General features: G+C 42.8%; 1 protein-coding gene across 1 annotated transcript; it reads right to left on the bottom strand.

The window, feature by feature from the left end:
• TMEM192 (transmembrane protein 192) lies at positions 1–18427 on the bottom strand. The gene is made up of 6 exons (XM_080671927.1): positions 18244–18427; positions 11482–11628; positions 9617–9881; positions 4534–4668; positions 2873–2975; positions 1–2274 (listed from the first exon to the last, which is right to left on the bottom strand). The coding sequence occupies exons 1-6, from the start codon at positions 18268–18270 to the stop codon at positions 2136–2138; spliced, it is 816 nt and encodes a 271-aa protein (XP_080528053.1). The 5' UTR covers positions 18271–18427; the 3' UTR covers positions 1–2135.
• Between the last annotated feature and the right edge of the window lie 5153 nt (positions 18428–23580).

The raw sequence follows: 23580 nt of genomic DNA, 5'->3' as shown, positions 1-23580 counted from the left end.
CATTATTGTGTTTAAAGGGTGTTGCTGGTCACCTAGCTGACACATTAGAATCTGAGCATCCTAACGGTAACTACAACTTTTTCTCTGTAAACCTAAGTTCATCCCATAAACCTTGGAAACGGACTAGATCCAAATTGAATTTAAAAATAAGAATTAATCCCTCTACCATCAATGTTTTCTTTTTGAAAAAGAAATCAGCTGGCAGCAAAGTTTACAGACTCTTTCAGACACCGAGACAGATTTTCAGAGAAGGCAATGGTTTGAGACTGTAGGAGTTTGCATAGTAAATGCATACTAAAAAGGAAGGACAAGCCCTAGCTGGTTTGGCTCAGTGGATAGAGCTTCGGCCTGCCGACTGAAGGGTCCCGGGTTTGATTCCGGTTAAGGGTACATGCCCAGATTTCAGGCTCAATCCCCAGTTGGGGGCGTGCAGGAGGTAGCCGATCAATGATTTTTTCTCATCATTGATGTTTCTATCTCCCTCTCCCTTTCTCTTTGAAATCAATAAAAATGTATTTTAAAAAAAGGGGGCGGGGGGAGAAAATGGGAAGGGGAGGACAGAAAACTTGGAGACACCCTGGATTTTAACAATAAAATTTGGCTTTTTAGTTTATGGATCTTGTCATTTTGGGGATTCAATGGTATTGCCTTCAGGTGGCACACCATCACTTTTAGCTGAGTATAAAACTCTTAGAATGCCCCTATAATGGCCGCATCTAAAAGAAACAGGTGTTTGCCCTCCATAAGTAACAGTGTGTGTGACATCATGACTACATCCCCTGTCAGATACCTGTGTCTAGGTTAAGCGTTTTCCAACCAAATATTATTCCACTAAATACCCCCCCCAAAATTAAGAGTAAATAAAAAATTAAGTAGCAGACATTATCACAGATATCCCCTCCCCCTCGTGTTAAGCTTTCAACTAAAAGTCTTCCTAAGGCAGCACGATAAGGCTCCAAGGGCAAACTGATAAAGAGCACAGTAGGAAAACTGCAGAAGTAAAGCCATTTATTCATTAAAATGGTTCACATTATTTTTTAAAAATATTTTTATTGATTTCAGAGAAGGGAAAAGGAGAAAGAGAATCATTGGTCAGTTTCCTCCTATACCACCCACACTGGGGATCAAGCCCACAACATGGGCATGCCCTGACCTGGAATTGAACTGTGACCTGGTTCATAGGTTGACGCTCAACCACTGAACCATGCCAGCCAGGCTAAAAATACCTCAATTTATCCAGAGAATTACATAAGTTTAATATCAGTATAGAAGTTGATAGGGTATTTTATTTTTAAGTATGATCCAAGACTAAAAGAGGTGTCCTTTCTTTTTAGACAAAACCACAGAAGACCCCTTTGCTATCACTGAACATACTGATCCAGTGAAGGTATGTTCAGTCAATACTGAAATGCATGGCAACTTCCCGAAGAGGGCAAAAATAGAAAGTTCAAAGTGTTGCCAGTAGAAGGTGCTATAGAGGTAACAGACAACAATGGTTAGTCTAACACTGATCCAAGTAATCTTCATGTCTTATCTCTGGACAATGGAAAACTGTAGGAGTTTGCATAGTAAATCACCTACTGAGAATTTGATCCTACAGTGAGAAACTTCTTTATAAATGCTACAAGGGCCAAGCTGCCATCCAATACTACACAAGCATATAAACTATATGAGAAGGTGCCATTGGAGGAATCATTAACACAAGAAATGTCTTCCCTCATCAGTTTAAAAGTGGGAAGAACTCATTTGATCAAATCCCTGTTTTAAATACATTAGCATGCCAGCCTCGTTCTATAAGTAGCCAAATTATCAATAGGGTTATGTCATGTGGAAGAAGTGTTGGTGCAGGAGATGTTTAAACTCTACCTTTGGTCCTAGGATAAACCAGGCAGTTAAATAATTTCAAAATGTGTAAAACAGACATTCTGAGATATCAAGGCTTGACAAATCACCATCACATAATCCACAAGCTCTACATATTATACAGCCACACAGGTGAGAACCAAATTCAGGTACCCTACAAGAGGGGTAAAATGTCACTCTGCAAAAGCTGCAATTTTCTATGACAGTTTGTCAGGTGGTCAGTCTTGTATTAGCGTGGATCCCTCTGCAAGTGCTGTCTTGACCTTGGACTCTCACATTCGATTTGAATGAGAGCCTAGGTCCGAGGAAGTGAAAGCCAACAACCGCTTGCTCAACAGTGCATTGTGTCTCTTCAGGTATACTATTATGTCTCCTTGCTTTTCAATAATTTCTTCTAAACTTGAAATAGTCCTACAAAGAATCAAAATATTAATGGGTTACACATATTCACCAATACGCATTGGTCTCTTTGCAAATGGGTCCCAACCAGTTGAAAACTGGTGAAAGTACAGCATATTGCATTTGTTACCTTTTCGTAGATATTGTAAGCCAGTGCAATATCCCAAAATGAGATTCTTTCATTTAACTGGGCTTCACCACAGCTGAAAGGAAGTAGCATCAAACCTAATTCTAGTTCTGGCCCATATTGCTCAGTGAATAGAGCTTCAGTCCACACAGCAAAGGGTTGTGTACCTGGGTTGCAGGTTCCATCCCTGGCCTGGGTCAGGGCACATGCGGGAGGCACCCAATCCATGGGTCTCTCTCACATTGATGTTTCTCTCTCCCTCTCCTTCCTTCCCTCCCTCCCTTCCACTCTCCCTAAAAATCAATGAAAAAAACATCCTTGGGTGAGGATTAACAACAACAAAAAAACCACAAACCTAATTCTAAAGGCACAGATTCGGAGTCATAATCTCCAAGTAGAATGATTTCTAGATTTTGGTGGGGTGAGGGGTGGGAGGGAGGAAATTATTTCTCTTTCAACTTTTATTCCCCACCCAAAGCTTACCTGAATCCAGTCTCTGAAGTAATATTGCTAGGGTAAGCATGGACTTTTTCTTCTTCAAGTATATCAGGCTGTAGTTTGGCTTTATTAAATTTTCGAACCTTCACTAAAATAATAAAGTCATTATTGTCAGGTTACCTAATTATAAAAAATACTTCTATTTCCATTTATTCAAATTACATGAATTGGCTACTTTCAAAAAAGGTAATATAAAAATGCTTCACAAAGAGAAGCAATGGTTTGTTTTTTTGATGTATTCAAACATTTGAAAGTTTATCATGTACCAAGCCTGTACTAAGCACGGGGAACACAGTGATCATTGCTATTATTGATTATAATAACCGGGATTATTTCTTTGTGGACTAAAAGCACAAAAGGCACAGGGGAACTATTTTACTGGAACTCATTCAGTTCTCAGAACCGGCCCCTTAGGTGGGTGCTTTTATTACTTCTTATTTTCTACAGTCAAGTCAAGTGCAGTCCAAGAAAGCTGGACAAGTAGCCAGGGCTCTAATCTGGGAAGCAGGGCTCTGAAGCCTCCACTGTGGACACTACCCTATAACAAGAGCTCCTAAACCAGAGAAAAATACAAATAAATATACATTCCAGAACAGGATAAAAAGGACCATAAAGCAGAGCTTGCACAGGGGCTAGGACACCCCTGGAAAGCAGCCCCTTACTCAGCAGGAGTGATGTGCAGGTGGGGGGAGGTTCAGAGAGGAGGAAGAAGGTAGGGCTTGAGTTCAGCCTTGAAGGAAACCTGAAAGACTGGAGAAGGTTTCCAGAACAAATCCTGAGAAGGGGAAAGAGAGAGTGAGGATGTGTGTGAGAGTGTTTGTTTTTTAATTAAGTATATACTAGTAAAAGTTACATTGAGATGATGAGCTTTAACACAGAACAAGATAGCTTTAGGAACAACAACAACAAAAAACAAGCTATTTTACAAGGTAATACTTCAGCATCCTAAGTTTCCATCTCCTGTCTAAAGGAGGTAGTCAAGATTACACTTTTAGTAGAGTAGGGGCTTGGATACCACTAGCCCACCCAGAAAAACTCACTGCATATCAGCTTGAACTAAAAATATTTCTTTTATAAATAACTCAATGAGCACTAGCACAGGGTTCAAATATCTGGCGTTAACAAGTGCTCTATTGTGTGTGTTTCACTGTCAGACATTCAAGGCAATGGTCATATAGAGTGAGACAAAAAGCCTACAAAGGTCATCAATAAACTGAGAGCTTTAAAAGAGAAGAGACTGAAGGTTCTTAAATGATTTATCCCAAAGCAACGTTGGCCTTAAGCAATTTTGCATGCATTATTTATGTACTTATTTTGTAGTTTGTTTCTTTTAATTGTAAATGCAAGATTTACATGTCAGCTGCCTTTGAGGAATCAAACATTCCTTCTGGGAATTTTTTGTTTTATACTGGAAAGGCTTCACTTTAATTGACAGAAACTTGTGGATGACACACAACTAAAAACGAGGCTCACTGGTATCTTCCTGTGGATTTGAAATTAGAGAAGTCTGAATGTCAGCAATGAGAGATACGGGTGCTCAACAGGTTCTCAGCTACATAGAAAAGCTTTGAGAACAGCTTCCTTGTTCTCAAATGAGAGGGGCTTCAAGCGGGTCTTTGTAAGAACAGCTTAGCTGCAGTTCTCACCTGTGTAGATGAGCAGACATGTCAGGGAACAGATCAGTTCCAGGGCCAGGATGGCCAGAATGAGGTCAAGATACAACCTGCTGGGCTCTGGGAAGGAATGCTGTATGCACAGGGTGAGGAGGAGAGCAGTGTTGCCTGGAGGAGGAAAAAACCACAGTGTTAGCCAGAGCCCAGGTGACACCCCAAGGCCATGCACACACCCACACCCCATTTATACAGAGAAGTGAAGGAAGTTGGAGGATAAAAACCAAAAATCTGCTCATCTTTTGAGGGAGGAATAAAGGTAAACAAAACATCAAAGAGTTAATGATGTCTCCTAATACAAATATAAAAGAAACTGAACTTTCTTAAAAACTAAGAAATGGTTTTTTGCTTCACAGAATTATTAACAATGACATTCCTTTGGGTCATCCTTTGTGCACTGTGGTTTTTAGAAATTTGCATTATCCCAGTTCTTCCAGACTCATGGGTACTTGAGGAACCTAGTATCCATTCTGGCCACCACCTATGCTCATGGCAGACCTACACTGCCTTTAGGAGCACTGCGGTGCTCCAGACACTTGGATGAAAATCCGGACATACTGCTAACCTTGGAGAAATGCCTGACTCCCTCTGCTCCTTGACTTTCCCATCTGAAAAATGGGGATAACTATCTTTCTCACAGTGATATTGTGGGGTTTTTTTCATTTTTAAAATATATTTTTTATTATTATTGATTTTAGAGGGGAAGGGAGAGGGAGAGAAGGACAGAAACATCAATGATGAAAGAAAATCACTGAGCAGCTGCCTCCTGCATGCCCCACACTGGGGATCAAGCCCGAAACCTGGGAATCGAACTGTGACCTTCTAGTTCATAGGTCAATGCTCAACCACTGAGCCACGCCAGCCTGGCTGTCTTTTTTTTTTTTTTTTAAATATATTTTATTGATATTTCACAGAGAGGAAGGGAGAGGGATGGAGAGCTAGAAACATCGATAAGAGAGAAACATCGATCAGCTGCCTCCGCACACCTCCCACTGAGGATGTGCCCGCAACCAAGGCACATGCCCTTGACCGGAATCGAACCCAGGACCCCCCAGTCCGCAGGCCGACGCTCTATCCACTGAGCCAAGCCAGTTTCAGCTTTTTTTTCATTTTTAAAAATTACTTTTGATATATTTCTTTTATATTAGTTTTTTTTTAAAATAAATTTTTATGGATTTCAGAGAGGAAGGGAGGAGAGAGAGAGAGAAACATCAATGATGAGAGAAAATCATTGATTGACTGCTTGAATGCATGCCTTCCATGGAGGATCAAGCCCACAACCCAGGCATGTGCCCTGACCAGAAATTGAACTGTGACCTCCTGGTTCATAGGTTGACACTCAATCCCTGATCCACCCAGCTGGGCTCTATTAGTTCTTTTTATGAACTAAAGCCATTAATTTACTCTGACCCTGGACTCCTCCTATTTAAATTTGGGGAAATAATACTTGTCATACAACCCTGAGTTTAAAATGTATTTTAAAATATTTTTATTCATTTTTAGAGAGAGAAAGTGAGAGGGATAGATAGAAACATCGATGAGAGAGAAACATCTTTGATCAGCTGCCTCCTGCATACCCACTCCTGGGGATCAAACCAGCAACCCAGGCATGTGGCCTGACCAAGAATCAAATCAGTGACCCCTTGGTTCATGGGCTGATGCTCGACCATTGAGCCACACAGGCTGGACATTAAAATGTATTTGGATCTAAGGAACGAGGAAAGATAAATTAGATAAATATTTTCAACTTATTTAGAAGGAAAGCACCTTCTCCCATCTCCATAAAATAAATATATTTTCTTCTCTAGAGAATAACAAAAAGTATCAGGATGAAGCTAATCAATATCCAGCAATACTCAGAGGCGGGCGGGCGGGTGGGTAGTAAGAGATCAACCAAAGAAATTGTATGCATATATGCATAAACCATGGACACAGATAATAGGGTGGTGAAGGCCTGGCGTTGCGGGGGGGCCTAGAAGGAGTTAATAGGGGAAAAAGAGGATATCCTATCTAATAAAGAGGGAATACGCTAATTGACCCTCGTGCCATTGCAAAGATGGTGGCGCCCACAGCCAATAAGGAGGGAATATGCTAATTGACCGCCATGCCCTCAAAGATGGCGACACCCACAGCCACAAGATGGCGGCACCCAGTCCCCTCAGCCCTGCGGGGCGGCAGGCGCGCTGCAAGGCTGGGCCCGCCCACCTCCAGAGTCCCCCAGTCCCCTCAGCCCCCCAGCCACCCAGGGCTGGCCCGAAGTGCAGGCAAGCCTCAGATGTCAGCTGCCCAGCCGCCCAGGGCTGGCCCGAGGCACAGGCAAGCCTCAGATGGCGGCTGCCCAGCCACCCAGGGCTGCCTGAGGCTCAGGTAACCAGGGCTGGCCAAGACTTGCGCTGCCGGCAATGGCAGCAGCAGAGGTATGATGGGATGTCAACTTCCCCTGATCGCTGGGTCACCTCCCGCCCCTGAGGGCTCCTGGACTGTGAGAGGGGGCAGGCTGGGCTGAGGGACCCACCCCTCCAGTGCATGAATTTTCATGCACTGGGCCTCTAGTATGTAATACTTTCAACAATAAAGATTTTAAAAAATATATCCAACAGTACTATCACATCTGATTTTAAAAATGGTTATACTCTTATGATTAGCTGGAGCTTCTGTATCTTCTATGATTTACCTCTTTTTCTTCAAATAAGAAAAAGATACTTAAAGAAAAATAGAAACAAGGTGAATACCTGTCCCAATCTTTTTGATATTCTGAATCCTTATATGAGCAACATAAAAATGATGCCATCTGCGATTAAACTAAGGGTCCAATTTAGAAACATTATGATTAAGGGTCACATTTTTAACAATAATTTGAAAGTCATTTTGGTGGACTCAAAATAACTATTTCCAGAAAACCTCTTATGATGGAACATTATTTGGTTATAGAGCATATAAGGTCTTTCAGTAATTAAAAAATAGATTTTTGCCCAGGTCAGTGTGGGTCAGTTGTTTTGAGCATGGTCTCATGCATCACAAGTGGCAGGTTTGATTCCCAGTAGGGTACATGCCCAGGTTTTGGGTTCAGTCCTCTGTTGGGGTGCCTTCAAGAGGCAACAGATGGATATTTCTCTTTCTTTCTTTCTCTCTCTCTCTCTCTCTCTCTCTCTCTCTCTCTCTCTCTCTCTCTCCCTCCCTCCCTCCCTCCCTCCCTCCCTCCCTCTCTAAAGTCAATAAAAACATTTTTAAAAAGTTTTCTGACTGCCCCCTCCACCCAAAGATGATAGTGACACCTTCTGGCCAGGAGAGAGCACTACACATCAAAAGTCGAACATAAAATCTAGTTCTTCCTCAGGGAGCAAGCAGTAAATGTCGTCCCCTTCTGGATGAGCACAGTTCAGCCATCTCTATAAAATGCTGCTTTCTCTGCTAGCATGGCCCTTATCTTCACTAAAAATGTCACCGAGTGGATGAACTTGCAGTTTGCAGTTTGCCCTTAAGTAAATGCACTAGCACAGAATAAAAATAAAAATTAAATTCTGTAATGCTGTTTTTTTTCTGGCAAAAAAGTATTCATTTCTAATCTGGTTTAAAGATTTATTCTGGACTCACAATCAAAGAGGGTATTTTAACATGATAGAAGCTTTATAATAACATTAAGGCAAAACTACCTACCTAAAGAAGCTCAGTTTAATTCCATTAAGCCTTTGAAATGTCCACAACAGTAAAGAAAAGCAGGCATTCATTATTCTAAACGCTGATATTGCCTTCATAATTTGCTTTTCTTTTTTCGTTTTGGATAATGCATCTTATTACATAACAGTTTCTTACTACAAGGAAAGTACCGAGTTTCATTTAAAATAAAACAATTCCCTCTTCTTATCTTATAGGTATCAAATCACAGCAGCATTTCTATCTCCTTGAGATGAATAAGGAGATAGAAATACACGGACACAGGAATACATGGATACCATGTTCATAATGAAGGAGAGCAGAAAATGCCACCTGAAAATGTAACTCTTTGGCATAAGGATTACTTTAAGCCAGCCGTGGGCAAACTACAGCCCGCGGGCCGGATCCGGCTGTTCTATCCGGTTCTCTTGCTCTCCCCTCCGCTCCTTTACTTTGAATTTATATTAGTTCACACAAACACTCCATCCATGCTTTTGTTCCGGCCCTCCGGTCCAGTTTAAGAACCCATTGTGGCCCTCGAGTCAAAAAGTTTGCCCACCCTGCTTTAAGCTGATTATTTTTAAGGAACAGTAGACACAGGGGAAAAAGCTCTGAAAACAGAGAAATTATCCATTTGTAAGACTGTCTCCCTCTCTGTACCAGGAAGAGAAGGATGACTCTAAATCTCAAGAAATTCTTATCAATGGAGAAGGCATCTACTTAAATCTGCTTAACAACTTTATTCTTGTTTTCTATGCTTTTCCTGTAACCTCCCATAACTGCCTCCCACCCCAGCATCTTCTTTTGTCTTTAGCCGGAGATGGTATTTAAGGTAGTGGCTTGGGCCATTTTGGGGTGTTACAGTATCCTGAGTATCTGTATATAGGAGGCATACATGTTATTAAACTTGTTTGTTTTTCTCCTGTTAATCTGTCTTTTATTACAGTGGGGATCTCAGACAAATAACTGGAAGGTAGAGGAAAAATGATATTCCCTCCCCTATAATAACCAACACAGATTTCAAAGGAAAATGAAGCTTATATATATTATAAGAAAAGCTTCAAGACATTTAGGTGATCCAAAATTTAGTGGCCACAACACATATCAGTCTCACAAAAACGAGAATCTACAGTAAGTCCTGACTTAACTTTGTGAATAGGTTTCTGTGACATTAAGTAAAACAGCGTATAAAGAAACCAATCTGACCATAGGCTATTGATATAAATAAGAGTTAAGTTCCTATGGCATCCCATCAACATTTTAACAAAATGATGTTGAATGAAATAACATTATTCAAGGACCTGCTGTATTTGATTATAAAATCAAGTCTTCAGATTTTCTTTTTGCTGTAATTTTTGCTACTCAACAAAGCCACAGACAAGCTGAGAGATACAACTGGGCTTACCAGTGGAGTGTATCATTAATGCAAGTCTTTTAAGATGCCTTGTCGATCGGTAGATCATGTGATAGCCTCGGTTTCTTACTTTGCTGTGGTGATACTGAATGTAGCGCTCAAGAAGGAAATGCAGAATCCACAACATAACTTTTCCAAGGATTATGACTGTCTGAACTTTCAGTGGGTTGGTGTAGTTTCCTGGGCACTTGTCCTCATTTGGATTAGGGTAAGAACAAAGCACACCTGTTAAAAATGCTAAAATAACAAACACAACCTGGTGGAAAGGAAAACAGTATGTTTAATATTCAATATTTAGATTTCAGAAACATTATCACCATCCCACCACATATTCTTTATGCTTATGACATTTTGTTTTTAAATTTAATTTGATTTTTCCAGCAACTTTTAGCCCCTCTATGCTCCTCCACCACTGCAATTACTGCACTGTTGTCCAAGTCCATGATTTCTCTCTCCTTTTTTTTTCTTTTCTGCTCAATCCCTTCACCGCCTCTAAGTTTATGATTTCTGATATCCGATTTTTATAAATAAGTTTTAAAAAAAACTGCATTTTTACAAACTTTTTAAAAATATTTTTTTTATTGATTTCAGAGAGGAAGGGAGAGGGAGATAGATACAAACATCAATGATGAGAGAGAATCATCGATCGGCTGCCTACTGCATGCCCTCCACTGGGGATCCAGCCTAGAACCCGGGCATGTGCTCTGACCAGGAATCAAACCCTGATCTCCTGGTTCATTGGTCGAAGCTCAATCACTGAGAAACACCGGGCAAGCTTATGTATTTTTTTTTTTTTTTTAAATATATTTTATTGATTTTTTACAGAGAGGAAGGAAGAGGGATAGAGAGTTAGAAACATCGATGAGAGAGAAACATCGATCAGCTGCCTCTTGCACACCCCCTACTGGGGATGTGCCCGCAGCCAAGTTACGTGCCCTTGACCGGAATCGAACCTGGGACCTTTCAGTCCACAGGCTGACGCTCTATCCACTGAGCCAAACCGGTTTTGGCAAGCTTATGTATTTTTTAAGAAAGTCACCTCTACGCTGCCTCAAAGACACCCTTCCTTTTTATAGCTGCACAGTATTCCATTGTGTAAATGTACCACATCTTTTTAAAAATATATATTTTTATTGATTTCAGAGAGGAAGGGAGGAGAGAGAGATAGAAACATCAATGATGAGAGAGAATCATTGATCTGCTGCCTTCTACACATACCCCATTGGGGATCAAGCCTGCAACCTGGGCATGTGCTCTTGACTGAAATCGAACCTGGGACTCTTCAGTCCACAGGCCGACACTATATCTATTATAGAGCCAAACCAACTAGGGCTGTATCACATCTTTTTAATCCACTAATCCAGTGGTCTGCAAACCGCGGCGCTCTGTTGACTGAGTTTGCCGACCACTGCACTAATCTATTGACAGGCACTTGGGCTGTTTCCAGATCTTAAAAAAAAAAAGAAGGATCTTTTACCCTTTGAAACAGCATGGAGGGACCTGGAGAGTATTATACTAAGCAAAATAAACCAGTCAGAGAAAGACAAGTATCACATGATCTCACTTATGGAATCTAATGCATAAAATAAGCTGCCAAACAAAATAGATCCAGAGACACTGAAGCATGCAACAGAATGAAAAATTTCAGGGGGTTGAGGAGGGGGGGCAAGAAGAGACTAACCGAAGAACTTATATGCATATACATATAACCCATGGACACAGACAATAGTGCAGTGAAGGCATGAGGAGAAAAAAGGGGACATCTGTAATACTCTCAACAATACAGATAAATTAGGGAAAAAAAAAGAAAAAAGAACATCACCTCTAGATGGATCGCTTTCTCACGGCAAACTTACATGTATCAGCAGGAGAAGATGTGCTATAGTGACCGTAGGAAGAGGATGGAATCTGGGTCTAAAATGAGCATGTAAGGAATAATGTGAAAGATGCTGGGTGTCCAGAAGGGGGTCATCTTCAACACTTTGGGATGGATCCAAGGAACCCTGGGGTGTAGGAAAAAGAAAGCAAGCTATAATTACCACTTTGTGGATTATGTTTCTAAGACAAATTTAGCATGAATTATAAAGCTTTAAAAAGCATTATACAAGTTAGAGGGGAAAAAAAACATACTCCCTACCTAAAGCCAATTTTGAATATACATAAGCCTCTGTAACTTCTGTATACAAACTGGTAAAAACAACAATCATTAAAACAGGTAGAGGACGTCTTAATTCATTTATCTTCAAACAAGGTAATACATAATGAGACTAAAGCAAATCATTTTCTTCATGCCCTCAGTATTTAGAGGTGAAGGCTTTATTCAGAAGTCTTAAAACAAACTTTCAGTTATGATAGAAATATTTTAGAGTACTAATAGAAACAGAGCACCCTGACAGACCTTCCAAGGAGACTTTAGTTTGTAGATGTCAGATTCTCAATGAGAACAACCACTTGCAATGTCACTGAAGTAGTTGGCAAAAGTTCAGCTGCTACTTTAAAAATCTACTTAATCATGTTTATCAGTATTGTCTTGACAGAACAGTACTGTCCAGTCTCTGATGCATACAACAATCTCTCAATGTCAGATTCTTAGCCAGTGTGGTTCAGTGATTGAGCACTGATCTATGAACCAGGAGGTCACAGTCTGATTCCCTGTCAGGATACATGCCCGGGTTGCAGGCTCAATCTCCAGTGGGGGGCATGTAGGAGGCAGCCGATCATTTATTTTTTCTCATTATTGATGTTTCTATCTCTCCCTCTCCTTTCTTCTCTGAAATCAATACAAATTATTTTTTAAAAAAAGATTCTTAGGGAAAACTGTTATATAAACTTAAGACACAATCAAAAGGAGATTACATTTTCATTGGGGAGGCCAGGGTAAAGGCATGGAGGACTAAACAACATACAATAGAATATAGTGCACAGGATACTATAGGGGAGTAATAAATTAGCAAATGAATAGCACAGATAATGCAACGAATTTAGGTTAACTAGGTATCCTAGAATGAGAGGGGGATGATGTCTTAATTTGCAAAAGGGAAGCTGGAGAACAGAATTAGGGGACAGAAGATAAGGGCTTTCTACTTTGGAAGGGGTAGAGGATGGTATGTTGGTCACTAGGATTAGATAGATAATTCAGTAATGTGGGGCTTTGATTTCCAATCTTAGGCATTCAATGCTACTCCACAATTTTTAAAATCCTCACCCAAGGATATGTTTCCACTGGTTTTAGAGAGAGAGGGAAAGAGAGAGAGAAAAACATCAATGTAAGAAACAAATGGTTGCCTCCCAAACTCTCCAGGACCACTGGGGATCAAACCCACAATCTCAGTATGTGCCCTGGCTGAGAATTGAACCCACAACCTTTTGGTGTATGAGACCACACTCCAACCAACTGTACCACCCAGCCAGGCCACTGGTCTGCAATTTTTAAAATTCAATGCCTAGACAGTTTCCTGTTTAGTTTGCCAAAACTCATGGGGCAATTCTGATTACTTCTGTTCTCTTCAAGACTCCTTTGCCTCTGGCTCTTTCTCGGTCAGCAGATGTTCTAGTTTCCACAGCTCTTTCCTTAGCTAATGTCCATGCAGCCTTCCAGGCTCAGTTGGGACAATTCCCATGGGTAGCCTTCCCGGGCAGCCAAGCCTCTGGATCATGCCATCCCGTCCAGTCTTCCCAAGCATTTGGTGCTGACCTCCTCTAGCATACTATCCTGTGATGGTCTTCTTACTTACTAGTATGTCTTCCCCAATAGACTTTATGAGACCCACTTCTCTCCACTTCCTATGTCTTTGTAAAGCTAGTACCTGTGGTCCGCACTCAGGGAATACGTGATGAATGAATGAACCTGTCCTGGCAGTATTCCCTCACTCAGTTATGGTATCATCATAATCAGGAGATATTATCAAGAGCTGTAGGGACCATCAACAGTAAGTGCTGTGGTTAAGGGCAGGCTCCTAAGACAAACTGCCTGGGTTCAAATGTAAGTTCTACTGCTTCCTCGCTATGGACAAGCTACTTCATCCCTCTGTGCCTCAGTTTCCTCATCTTTAAAAGGAGAATAATTATAGCACCTGCTTCGTAGTTTTGTTGGGAAGATTAAATAAGTAACTACAGCCCTAACCGGTTTGGCTCAGTGGATAGAGCGTCGGCCTGCGGACTGAAGGGTCCCGGGTTCGATTCCGGTCAAGGGCATGTACCTTGGTTGCAGGCACATACCCAGTGGGGAGTGTGCAGGAGGCAGCTGATCGATGTGTCTCTCTCATCGATGTTTCTAACTCTCTATCCCTCTCCCTTCCTCTCTGTAAAAAATCAATAAAATATATATAAAAAAAAAATAAGTAACTACACATAAAAGTCCTTAGAACACTGATAGTTACAGAGTAAGCAATCAATAAATATTAGCTACTATTATCTCTAATTCTTGCTTTTCCATTGATAATATTCATTACCATATAATATTCATTATAAAATATGCATTGCCATATAATACAACATTCATTACCATTTTAACTCCCAAATCTGTTCTTTCCTCTATTCTCACTATCTGCGTCAAGGCTCTCATCATTTTTCATGGCCTATGCTGATACCTTCCAATCTCTAGACCTTAGCAATTCTCTCACTGCAGAGTTCTTCCAAAACAAACATTCACATTTCTCTCGCCCAAACCTTGGGTACCTCCCCATTATCCACAAAGTCCAAACACTTTGTCTGGCTATGTGCTTTACAATCCATTCCCAAGTTACTTTCCAGGATTTGCCTCTCACCAACTTCCTCCCTCCCTCCTGATGCCAGCTGCTATGCTTCCAAGTAGTCTTCCTCACCTTTCAAATACCTGTCCCAGCAAAAATGCTGTCTTCTCTGATGCCTCAACACTGTTCCTACTGCCCTTTTCACCTGACATTGTAGTTTCCATATCTACAAGTTTGACTTGGGTCTATTTTATATCTCCCATGTGTCTTTAAAACCTTTACAACACATAGAAAACAGTTATAATTTTTAATGTCTCTGTTATTTCTAGCATGAGAATGTCATTTCTGGATCAGTTTCAATGGACTCATACACCTCTCTTTTATAGCTTACTAGAGGCCCAGTGCATGAATTTGTGCACAGGAGGGGTCCAGCTGGCCCGGCCCCAATCAGGGCAGACAGGGGCTGGGCCTGTTGGGAGGAGGAGACGGCGGGAGGTTGGCTAACTGGCCCACCCCAATCAACCAATCAGGGCTGGGATGGCTGGGGGAAGGGGCCGAGGACGAATGGCCAGCAGGCTCTGCCCCCAGTTGGGGTGGGGAGGTGGAGCTGGCTGGGGGGAGGGGCTACAGGCCAATTGGGTTGGTGGGGGCTGATCGTGGGTGAGGCCAGCTGAATAGGGTGGGGGGGCCAATCAGAGACCAGCGGCCTGGGTTAGGGACCCTGGGTGGTTGGCCGGACGGGGGAGGGGCTGCACGAGGTTGGCTGGCTGGCCCCACCCCCTGATCGGGCGGTTCGCTGGCTGCAGTGGGCATCATAGCGACTGGTCGTTATGGCATTCCAGTCGCTGGCTTTTTATATATATAGACTAGAGGCCCAGTGCTCAAAGTCATGTAAGACCCAGACTGCCCCCGCGGCGGGACCCAGACTCCGTGCATGAGTATCTTGCTGCTGCTTGCTTCAGCTGGCCACCCTGCCCATTGCCGCTCGTAGCTTGCACCCTGCCCTCCTCCGCTCGTAGCTCTCCGCCGCTAGTGGCTCGTGTCCCACCCGCTCAGAGAGCCACGAGCCCAGCCCTGCTGCTGTGAGCAGCTCTCGGGCCGGGGGGAGGGACCGAGAGGTGCTCCATGCACCTCCTGGTGACTGGTCATTAGGTTGTTCCGGTGTTCCAGCATTCCGGCCACTGGCCTTTTATAATATTCAGGGGTCCTCAAACTTTTTAAACAGGGGGCCAGTTCACTGTCCCTCAGACCATTGGAGGGCCGGACTATAGTTTAAAAAAAAAAACTATGAACAAATTCCTATGCGCACTGCGGGCCCGGCTGCTAAGCAGGACAGGCAGCAGCACCCGGCAGGCCGGCTAAATGTCCTCGGCGGGCCGCATGTGGCCCGGGGGCTGTAGTTTGAGGACGCCTGAAGATGATACTAAGCACAAGACATTAAAGTTGTTGGAATAGGTGTGCTTCATAAGGGCAGAACTCTGTATTGTATTATGTTCTTTGTAACTTTAGCACCAAATATATAGCTTAACGCAGTGGTCGGCAAACTGTGGCTCAGAGAGTTTGCCGCTCTGTTGACTAATGAGTTTGCCAACCACTGGCTTAACGTGTGTGTGGAATGAATAAACTATAGCCCAACTTCTTGAAAAGATGGGGCCTGGGAGCTTAAACTAAAGTCAGAATTGAGACCTTACCTGTAAAACAAGAATCTACAGTAAGACCTCACTTAACATCGTCGATAGGTTTTGTAACTTAAAGTAAAATGAAATATAATGAAACCAATTTTACCATAGGCTAATTGATATCAATCAGAGTTAAATTCCTAAGACATCTCATCAATGTTAGTTGAAGAACTATTGTACTCTATTTATCTTCCATTTCATGCTCATTCTCCTCTATCCTGAATGAGCTTTCTGTAATGCCCACAAATACACTCTTTTATCTTTTCAGAATCCAACTCATCTTTCAAAATCCCAGCCAAACAAAACTTATGTTCTCTATAAAACTTGTCCAGACCAGTGTTTTCTTTCTACTTTAAAACATACTTCCCTTAATATTTAGTTGGAATATTTCTTATGCTGCCTTATATTATTTTCCCTGACTACACTGAAGGGGACCACTACAGTGTCTTCACTCTGTCTCTCATTTGATATTCAATAAATACATGATGTCTATATCAAATACACTGTCCAAGGGATCCAACAGGAAATATAGTAAAACCATACAAATAGCACCCCAACATTCTCTAATTCACATCTGCAAGTGAAAGGTGGAGGGAAGATGCCTCCTGAATACAAATTTCATTTTCACTATTGATAACTACATTCCTACCTGTAGAAGATATCTCTTATTTTTGCCCATACCATATGGGTCCTTTCAGAGGCCCGGGTGTTCATCTACCCTATTTCAGAGAAATTCCAATTTTCCTTAAGTTAGCCAGAGTTGGTCTCACTGTTTGCAATCAATTAACCTTAACTAAAAAGCCTTCCCCTCTTTTAAGTCATTGAAGTGTCTGAGCCTATGACATGGCAGATAATTTTTAGCATTTTACTGAATAGTAGAATTCATATCCACAAAAATAACAAAGCAGGCAACTTGCTCAGATTGAATGTGATCTAGCTATGTAATTGTTGGTGAAATAGATTTCTAGAATTGTACTCATTCTAAAGCTAAAAGCTACAGATCCAAGAACCCTGGGGTAGCTTAGCATCAACCAAGAAGCATTTACTGCATGCATTTTTCTAAGTCTCTCATTTTACTTATTCATTTTATTTTCATACACTGTCAGTTCATACATCCCGTCCTTAAAAATTTAGGAAAAAAATCAATTTTTCTTTAAATATATGAGTCTCAAATCTACTTCCAGGTTTTACAGTTAGTGTTCCATTATCTCCGCTGGGGGAACAGGAGGAATTTTTAGTCTTATTAGAAACTGGTCATTATTTAGTCAAGATAATACAACTATGGTCACTATTTACCAAAGAATTTTACCTCTTGTAGGGCTGGAACTGTGTTTCATATGTCTTGCCTGATGGACCTCATTCGGTGATAGGACTGCAGTAATATTTCTATTAATTTATTAATCGAAATTAATGCTTTAATGTAACTGTCAACTTTGCATTTTTGAAAGTCAATAATTTTATTCTGTGCCCATAGGGTAACTCAGTTAATTCTGGGCATAAATATGTTTCCCCTAAAAATGTTTTTATATAACTAAGAAAATATTTTTTGCAATTATGCTATCACTCCGTACACTGTAAAATAGGGCATTGTTTTTTGTTTTTTTGTTTTTGGAATCTGGTTTGGATCCATCTAAAGGAGACTCAGAAGTCCTTTCATTCCTACTATACCTGCCTAAATTCAAAACATCTCATTGTTTTTCTCCAAAGTCGGTTTTCTGTTGATGATAGCGACAGGTCTGCCCGTGGGACGCGGGCGGCTGGCCTGCCTGTTGCAGCCACTCCAGGTCCACACCACAGCCCTTCATTGCCAAGGGAAGGGACCCGCAAGGAGGGGAGATTCGCCCCATGCGCCCCAGCGGGATAGAACGGGGCCCGGCGGCCGGGCGCCCAGGACGCGCAAGGAGCCTGGGCTGTCAGGCCAGCGCGCGTCAGGTGAAGCTCTCAGTTCCGGGATCACAGATGCGCCAGGCACGTGGGCTGGGCACCCGCCTGGGACCCGGAACCCGCGCAGCCACCACCCGGCGGAGACCCGGGGAAAAAAAAGGCCGTGGCCGGCCCGTCGCCGACCCCACCCCACCTTGATGCCTTCCATAACCCCGCGCCCCAGGCCAGCCCTGCGCAGGAAGCACCGCCTCCCTCCGGGGACGCACGGGGTGGGGTGGTTTCCCCGCGCAGTCTCCGCCCAGCGCGTCCAGTACAGGAAGAAGGGGATTCCGGGGCCAGCCGCCCGCCACTTTCTTGCACTCACATCTTCCAGCCTGCCCCCCGCAGCCATTTCCCGACGCTTGAGGCCGAAGCCCGGGCCAGCCCGGCCCCTCCACCTGTTCACACGCGCAGTGAGCCTGGGAAATTGCCACCTTCAGGGATCTGCCCGCCCCCACTCCAGACACACCCGCTCTGGCGCCTGCCCCGCCTCGGGTCCTCCCGTGGTCCCGCCTCCTCACTTCCGATTGGTCGAGGCAGGGGGAGGGGCGTGTCCCGCCCCGAAGACCGGACCCGTGGGCCGCAGCTGCCGCGTGACCTTGGTTCCTAGGGATTCCCTCCTCTGCTCAAGTCCGCTATTGGCCAGAGACTTGGGCATTAAAGGATGTATTATTACAAGTACAAGAATTTAAATATTTTCGGCCGCTCCTTGCTTCTTTTTAAAACGTTTACTCTTTTCATTCTTAGTTTTTGTTTGCAGACATAGCTCCATGCATAATTAGAACAAGTAGTAGAATTTTAGAGTTCCCATTTTTAGTTCAAACACCAGTCGAGGGGCACGAACAGAATAAAGATTCTAAACCCTATGACATATTCACAGATGTCAGCAATGGGCATGAGTAAAGAAACCAAATTAGAGGTCAGTCTCACAGGCTTTGCTCATCAGTAGCTCCCTCTTCTGGCTCTGATTCAGTTCTGAATGAGCAGACTTCACCCTGTCAGGAGACGCTCTCCTGAGTCTGAGTCTTTCCTTGTATAACACTTCTAGGAGTAAAAAGCTTTACCCCTTTTCAACTTGAGCTGTATATTTTTTTAAATAAGTATTCCCCAGTTGATGGATTATTTAGTGAATGATATTGGGAAAAATAGCCATTTGGAAGAAAATAAAGCTGGATGATCACTTCCACATTCCTTAAGCCAAAATAAATTCCTAATACTGTAGTTCAGAGATTTAAACATAAAAATGAGTCAACAGAAGTTCTAGGAAAAAGTCATAGTTTTACAGTAAAGACTGTTCATGCATGACCCCGAACCCAGAGGAACTAAAGAAAAAAGTGTGCCCTGGCGGTTTGGCTCAGTGATAGAGAGTGGGCAGGAGGACGGATTCCTTCCCCAGGAGGGGGCATGCAGGAGGCAGCCCACCAATGAGAGCTGGAAACCAGGCATGTGCCCTGACTGGGAATCCAACTGTGATCTCTTGGTTCATAGGTCAAAGATCAACCACTGAGCAACACCGGCTAGGCTAAAAAAGTTTGGAATACACACAAAACTGCTTATCATCAAATTGGAAAGAAAGAAGTAAAATCATTCAAAAAAGGCATGATGTTACATATAAAGAATACCTTAAAGAAGCCACAAAAATAGTCTTAGAGCTAATAAAGAGTTTGGCAATTCTTCAAAAAGCTAAACATAGAATTACCATAAAACCTAGCAATTCCAATCCTAGGTATATAGTCAAAGGAATTGAAAGCAGGCACTTGGATTGCCAATGTCCATTACAGACTTGCTTACAAGAGCCAAAAGGTGGAAACAATTCATGTCCATCAATAGACAGATAGATTTTTAAAAATGTAATATACTCTCCAGTCATAAAAGGGAACGAAGTTCTGATACTTGCTACAACACAGATAAACCTTGAAATTATTATGCTAAATTAAGTAAACCAGATACAAAAGGAAAAATATTATGTAATTCCACTTATATGAAATATCTAGAATAGACAAGTTCTTAGAGACGGGAAGTAGATAGAGGTTACCAAAGGCTGGGAAAGGTGGAAGTGAGAGATTATTGTTGAATGGGTAAAGATTTCTGTTTGAAAAAAAAATTTCTGTTTGAGGTAATGAAAATTGGAGGAAATAAATAGTGGTGATTATTGCACAGTATTATAAATGCAATTAATGCCACTGAATCTTATACTTGAAATTAGTTAACATGGCTCCTGCTGGGTGACTCAGTTGGTTGAAATATTGTCCCATACATCAAATAGGATGTGGGTTCAATTCCCAGTCCCAGAGTGTATGGGAGGCAACCTATCCATGTTCTCTCCCCCACTCTCTCTCCCTCTCCCCCTTCCTCTCTCTCTAAAATCAATAAACATATCCTTGGGTGAGGATTTAAAAAATAGTCAACGTGGCAAATCCTATATAATAAAAGAGTAATATGCAAATTAACCATCACTCCGCTACACCCACAAGCCATGTCCACAAGCCATGCCCACCAGCCAATCAGGAGCGAATATGCAAATAAACCCAACCAAGATGGCTACAGCCACAGAGAGCAGGAGGGAGGCTTGGGTTTCCCCGGCAATGGAGGAAGCCAAGCTTTCCGCCTGCCCTTGCCCGCCTAGGCCTCCACACAAGGCTACAAAGTTTCAATGATAGAAAATACATAAACCCAAACAGAAATGGCGGCAGCCACGGAGCTGGAAAGAGCAGGAGGCTAGGGTTGCCCGTGGCAATGGAGGAAGCCAAGCTTTCCGCACACTCTGGCTGGCCCAGGCCTCCGCTTAAGGCTACAAAGTTTCAATTATAGAAGATACATAAATCCCCCCAAAAATGGCTGCCGCCACAGAGCAAGCAGAAGGCTTGGCTCCACTCCAGGCTACAAAGTTTCAATTGTAGAAGATAAATAAACCCCAGATACCAGGGCCCCTGCTTGGGTTGCCAGGGGGCGTGGCCGGCCTACAAACCACCACAGGCCCCTCGCCCAGGCCACCCCATGCCCCAAGGGAACCCCCACCCTGATCTGGGACACCCTTCAGAGCAAACCAGCTGGCCCCCACCCGTGCACCAGGCCTCTATCCTATCTAATAAAAGAGTAATATGCAGATTGACCATCACTCCAACACACAAGATGACTGCCCCATGTGGCCAAAGATCCTGCCCCCATGTGGACACAAGATGGCCACCACAAGATGGTCAGCAGGGGAGAGCAGTTGGGAGGGACCAGGCCTGCAAGGAAGGGCAGTTGTGGGCGATCAGGCCAGCAGGGGAGGGCAGTTGGGAGGGACCAGGCCTGCAAGGAAGGGCAGTTGTGGGCGATCAGGCCAGCAGGGGAGGGCAGTTGGGAGGGACCAGGCCTGCAAAGAAGGGCAGTTGGGGGCGATCAAGCCTGCAGGGGAGGACAGTTAGGGGTGACCAAGCCGGCAGAGGAGGGAAGTTGGGGGCGACCAGGCCTGCAGGGAAAGGCAGTTGGGGGGGACCAGGCCTGCAAGGGAGGGCAGTTAGAGGTGACCAGGCCTGCAGGGGAGGGCAGTTGGGGGGGACCCAGGCCTGCAGGGGAGAGCAGTTGGGGGGGACCAGGTCTGCAGGGGAGGGCAGTTACGGGTGACCAGGCCTGCAGGGGAGGGCAGTTAGGGGCAAACAGGCTTGCAGGGGAGCAGTTAGGCACCAATCAGGCTGGCAGGGGAGTGGTTAGAGCAGCCGTGGGCAAACTACGGCCCGCGGGCCGGATCCGGCCCGTTCGGCTGTTCTATCCAGCCCGCAGAGCCGAAAGAGTGGAGGGTTCTCTTGCTCTCCCCTCCACTCCTTTACTTTGAATTTATATTAGTTCACACAAACACTCCATCCATGCTTTTGTTCTGGCCCTCCGGTCCAGTTTAAGAATCCATTGTGGCCCTCGAGTCAAAAAGTTTGCCCACCCCTGGGTTAGAGGGTGATCAGGCTGGCAGGCAGAAGCTGTTAGGGCCATTCAGGAAGGCAGGCAGGTGAGCAGTTGGGAGCCAGCAGTCCTGGATTGTGAGAGGGATGTCCGACTGCCCGTTTAGGCCCGATCCTACTCCTCGAGGGGTCCCAGATTGGAGAGGGTGCAGGCTGGGCTGAGGGACACCCCCCTCCCCCATGCACGAATTTCGTGCACCGGGCCTCTAGTATGTTATAAATATCTTACCACAATAAAAACAGAATTTTTAAAAAAGTTTGTAATACACACAAAACTGCTTATCATGTAATTGTGAATCATAGCATGATCCTAACTCTAACTTGCATGATAAAGAGGTAATTTTTTTATTATGGGAAGAGCACTTCAAATCAATGTTTTTTAAAGGGCAAATGATAAAAGCAAGTAGTTCACAGAAATAGAAAGGCAAACAGAATAAGAAATATATGTTTAATCTCACTTACAATCTTAAAAATGCAAAATAAAACAACAAAAGATGCCATTTTACCTATCAGATTGCTGAAGACAAAAGTATTAATGAGAGTGTGGGAAACATTCATGCATTATTAGAAGCAGTGTAAATTACTGCAACATTTTGAGGACAATTTGCCAAACCTACTTAATAAACATTTACCCAGGTTTTAAATACTTATTTATCCTTTGACTGTAGATTTTTTTCTGCAGTTGTACTAAAAAAAGTGAGAAAGATATTTGTTGCAACATTATTTCTAAAACTTCCTCTTTATTAAAAACAGTAATGACCTAAATATTTGTCAATGGGGGACTAGTTAAATAAAATATTGTATCAATGGAAGTTGACATTAAAAGCCTAGGGGTAGATCCATATGCATGGATTTATATGTACTGCAGAATGATAGCCAGGTAAGAACAATTCAATTTGCAAATATATATACATGTTTCCATTTGTGTGAAAATAACTGTTACATATTTGTTTTTGTACAATTATGAAAATTTTCTGCAAGAATATACCAGAATCATTCATAGTTATCTCTACTGAGTAGGACTAAGAATGTAGAATAATGTTTTCTTCTGTTAAAATTTTTCACACTCTGAAATTTTTACCATTCATTACTTTTTAAAGATAATTTTTAGTTTTTTATTTATTAATTTTTAGGAAGCGAGAGAAAAACATTGATTTGTTGTTTTACTTACTTAGGCATTCATTGGCTGATTTTTGTAGGTGACCTGCCCGGGGATCAAACTGCAACTTGAGCATATTGGGACGACACTCTAACCCATTAAGCTACCTGGCCTAGGCTGTAACAACCCTGGATATTTAAAAAAGATTTCTTTTTCTCATATTATTCACATTCAATTGACCTTTATCCTTTAGTAAGTGAAAAATTAGCAAAGGTTAATCCAAGTATTCAGAGTTTAGGAGGTTATAAAGAGACAAAAGCCTGCCTCACCTATTTAGATTCTAGTTCACACCATTTTTCTAATTGACTCCCAATACTAATTATTTCCTGTCATCAATAAGAGTTTCATAGTTATTCCTTATTCCCCCGACTACACTTCAGACACTCTAGGCCGTGTAATCCATCACACAGCCCAGAAGTGCACACGCAGCAAATGGTTATTGAATCGAACCCAGTCAAAGAGAAATGAGAAGAAAGGTATAAAGATAAAATACTAGTGGAAGGTGGGAGGTGAGAAGAACAGAGCAAGAAGGATATGATAGAAGGAGACAGATGGGAAGGAAGAG

This window comes from Plecotus auritus (assembly GCF_963455305.1).
Source record: "Plecotus auritus genome assembly, chromosome: 6".
Lineage (NCBI taxonomy): Eukaryota > Metazoa > Chordata > Mammalia > Chiroptera > Vespertilionidae > Plecotus > Plecotus auritus.
This window is presented reverse-complemented; position numbering and strand designations above follow the sequence as displayed.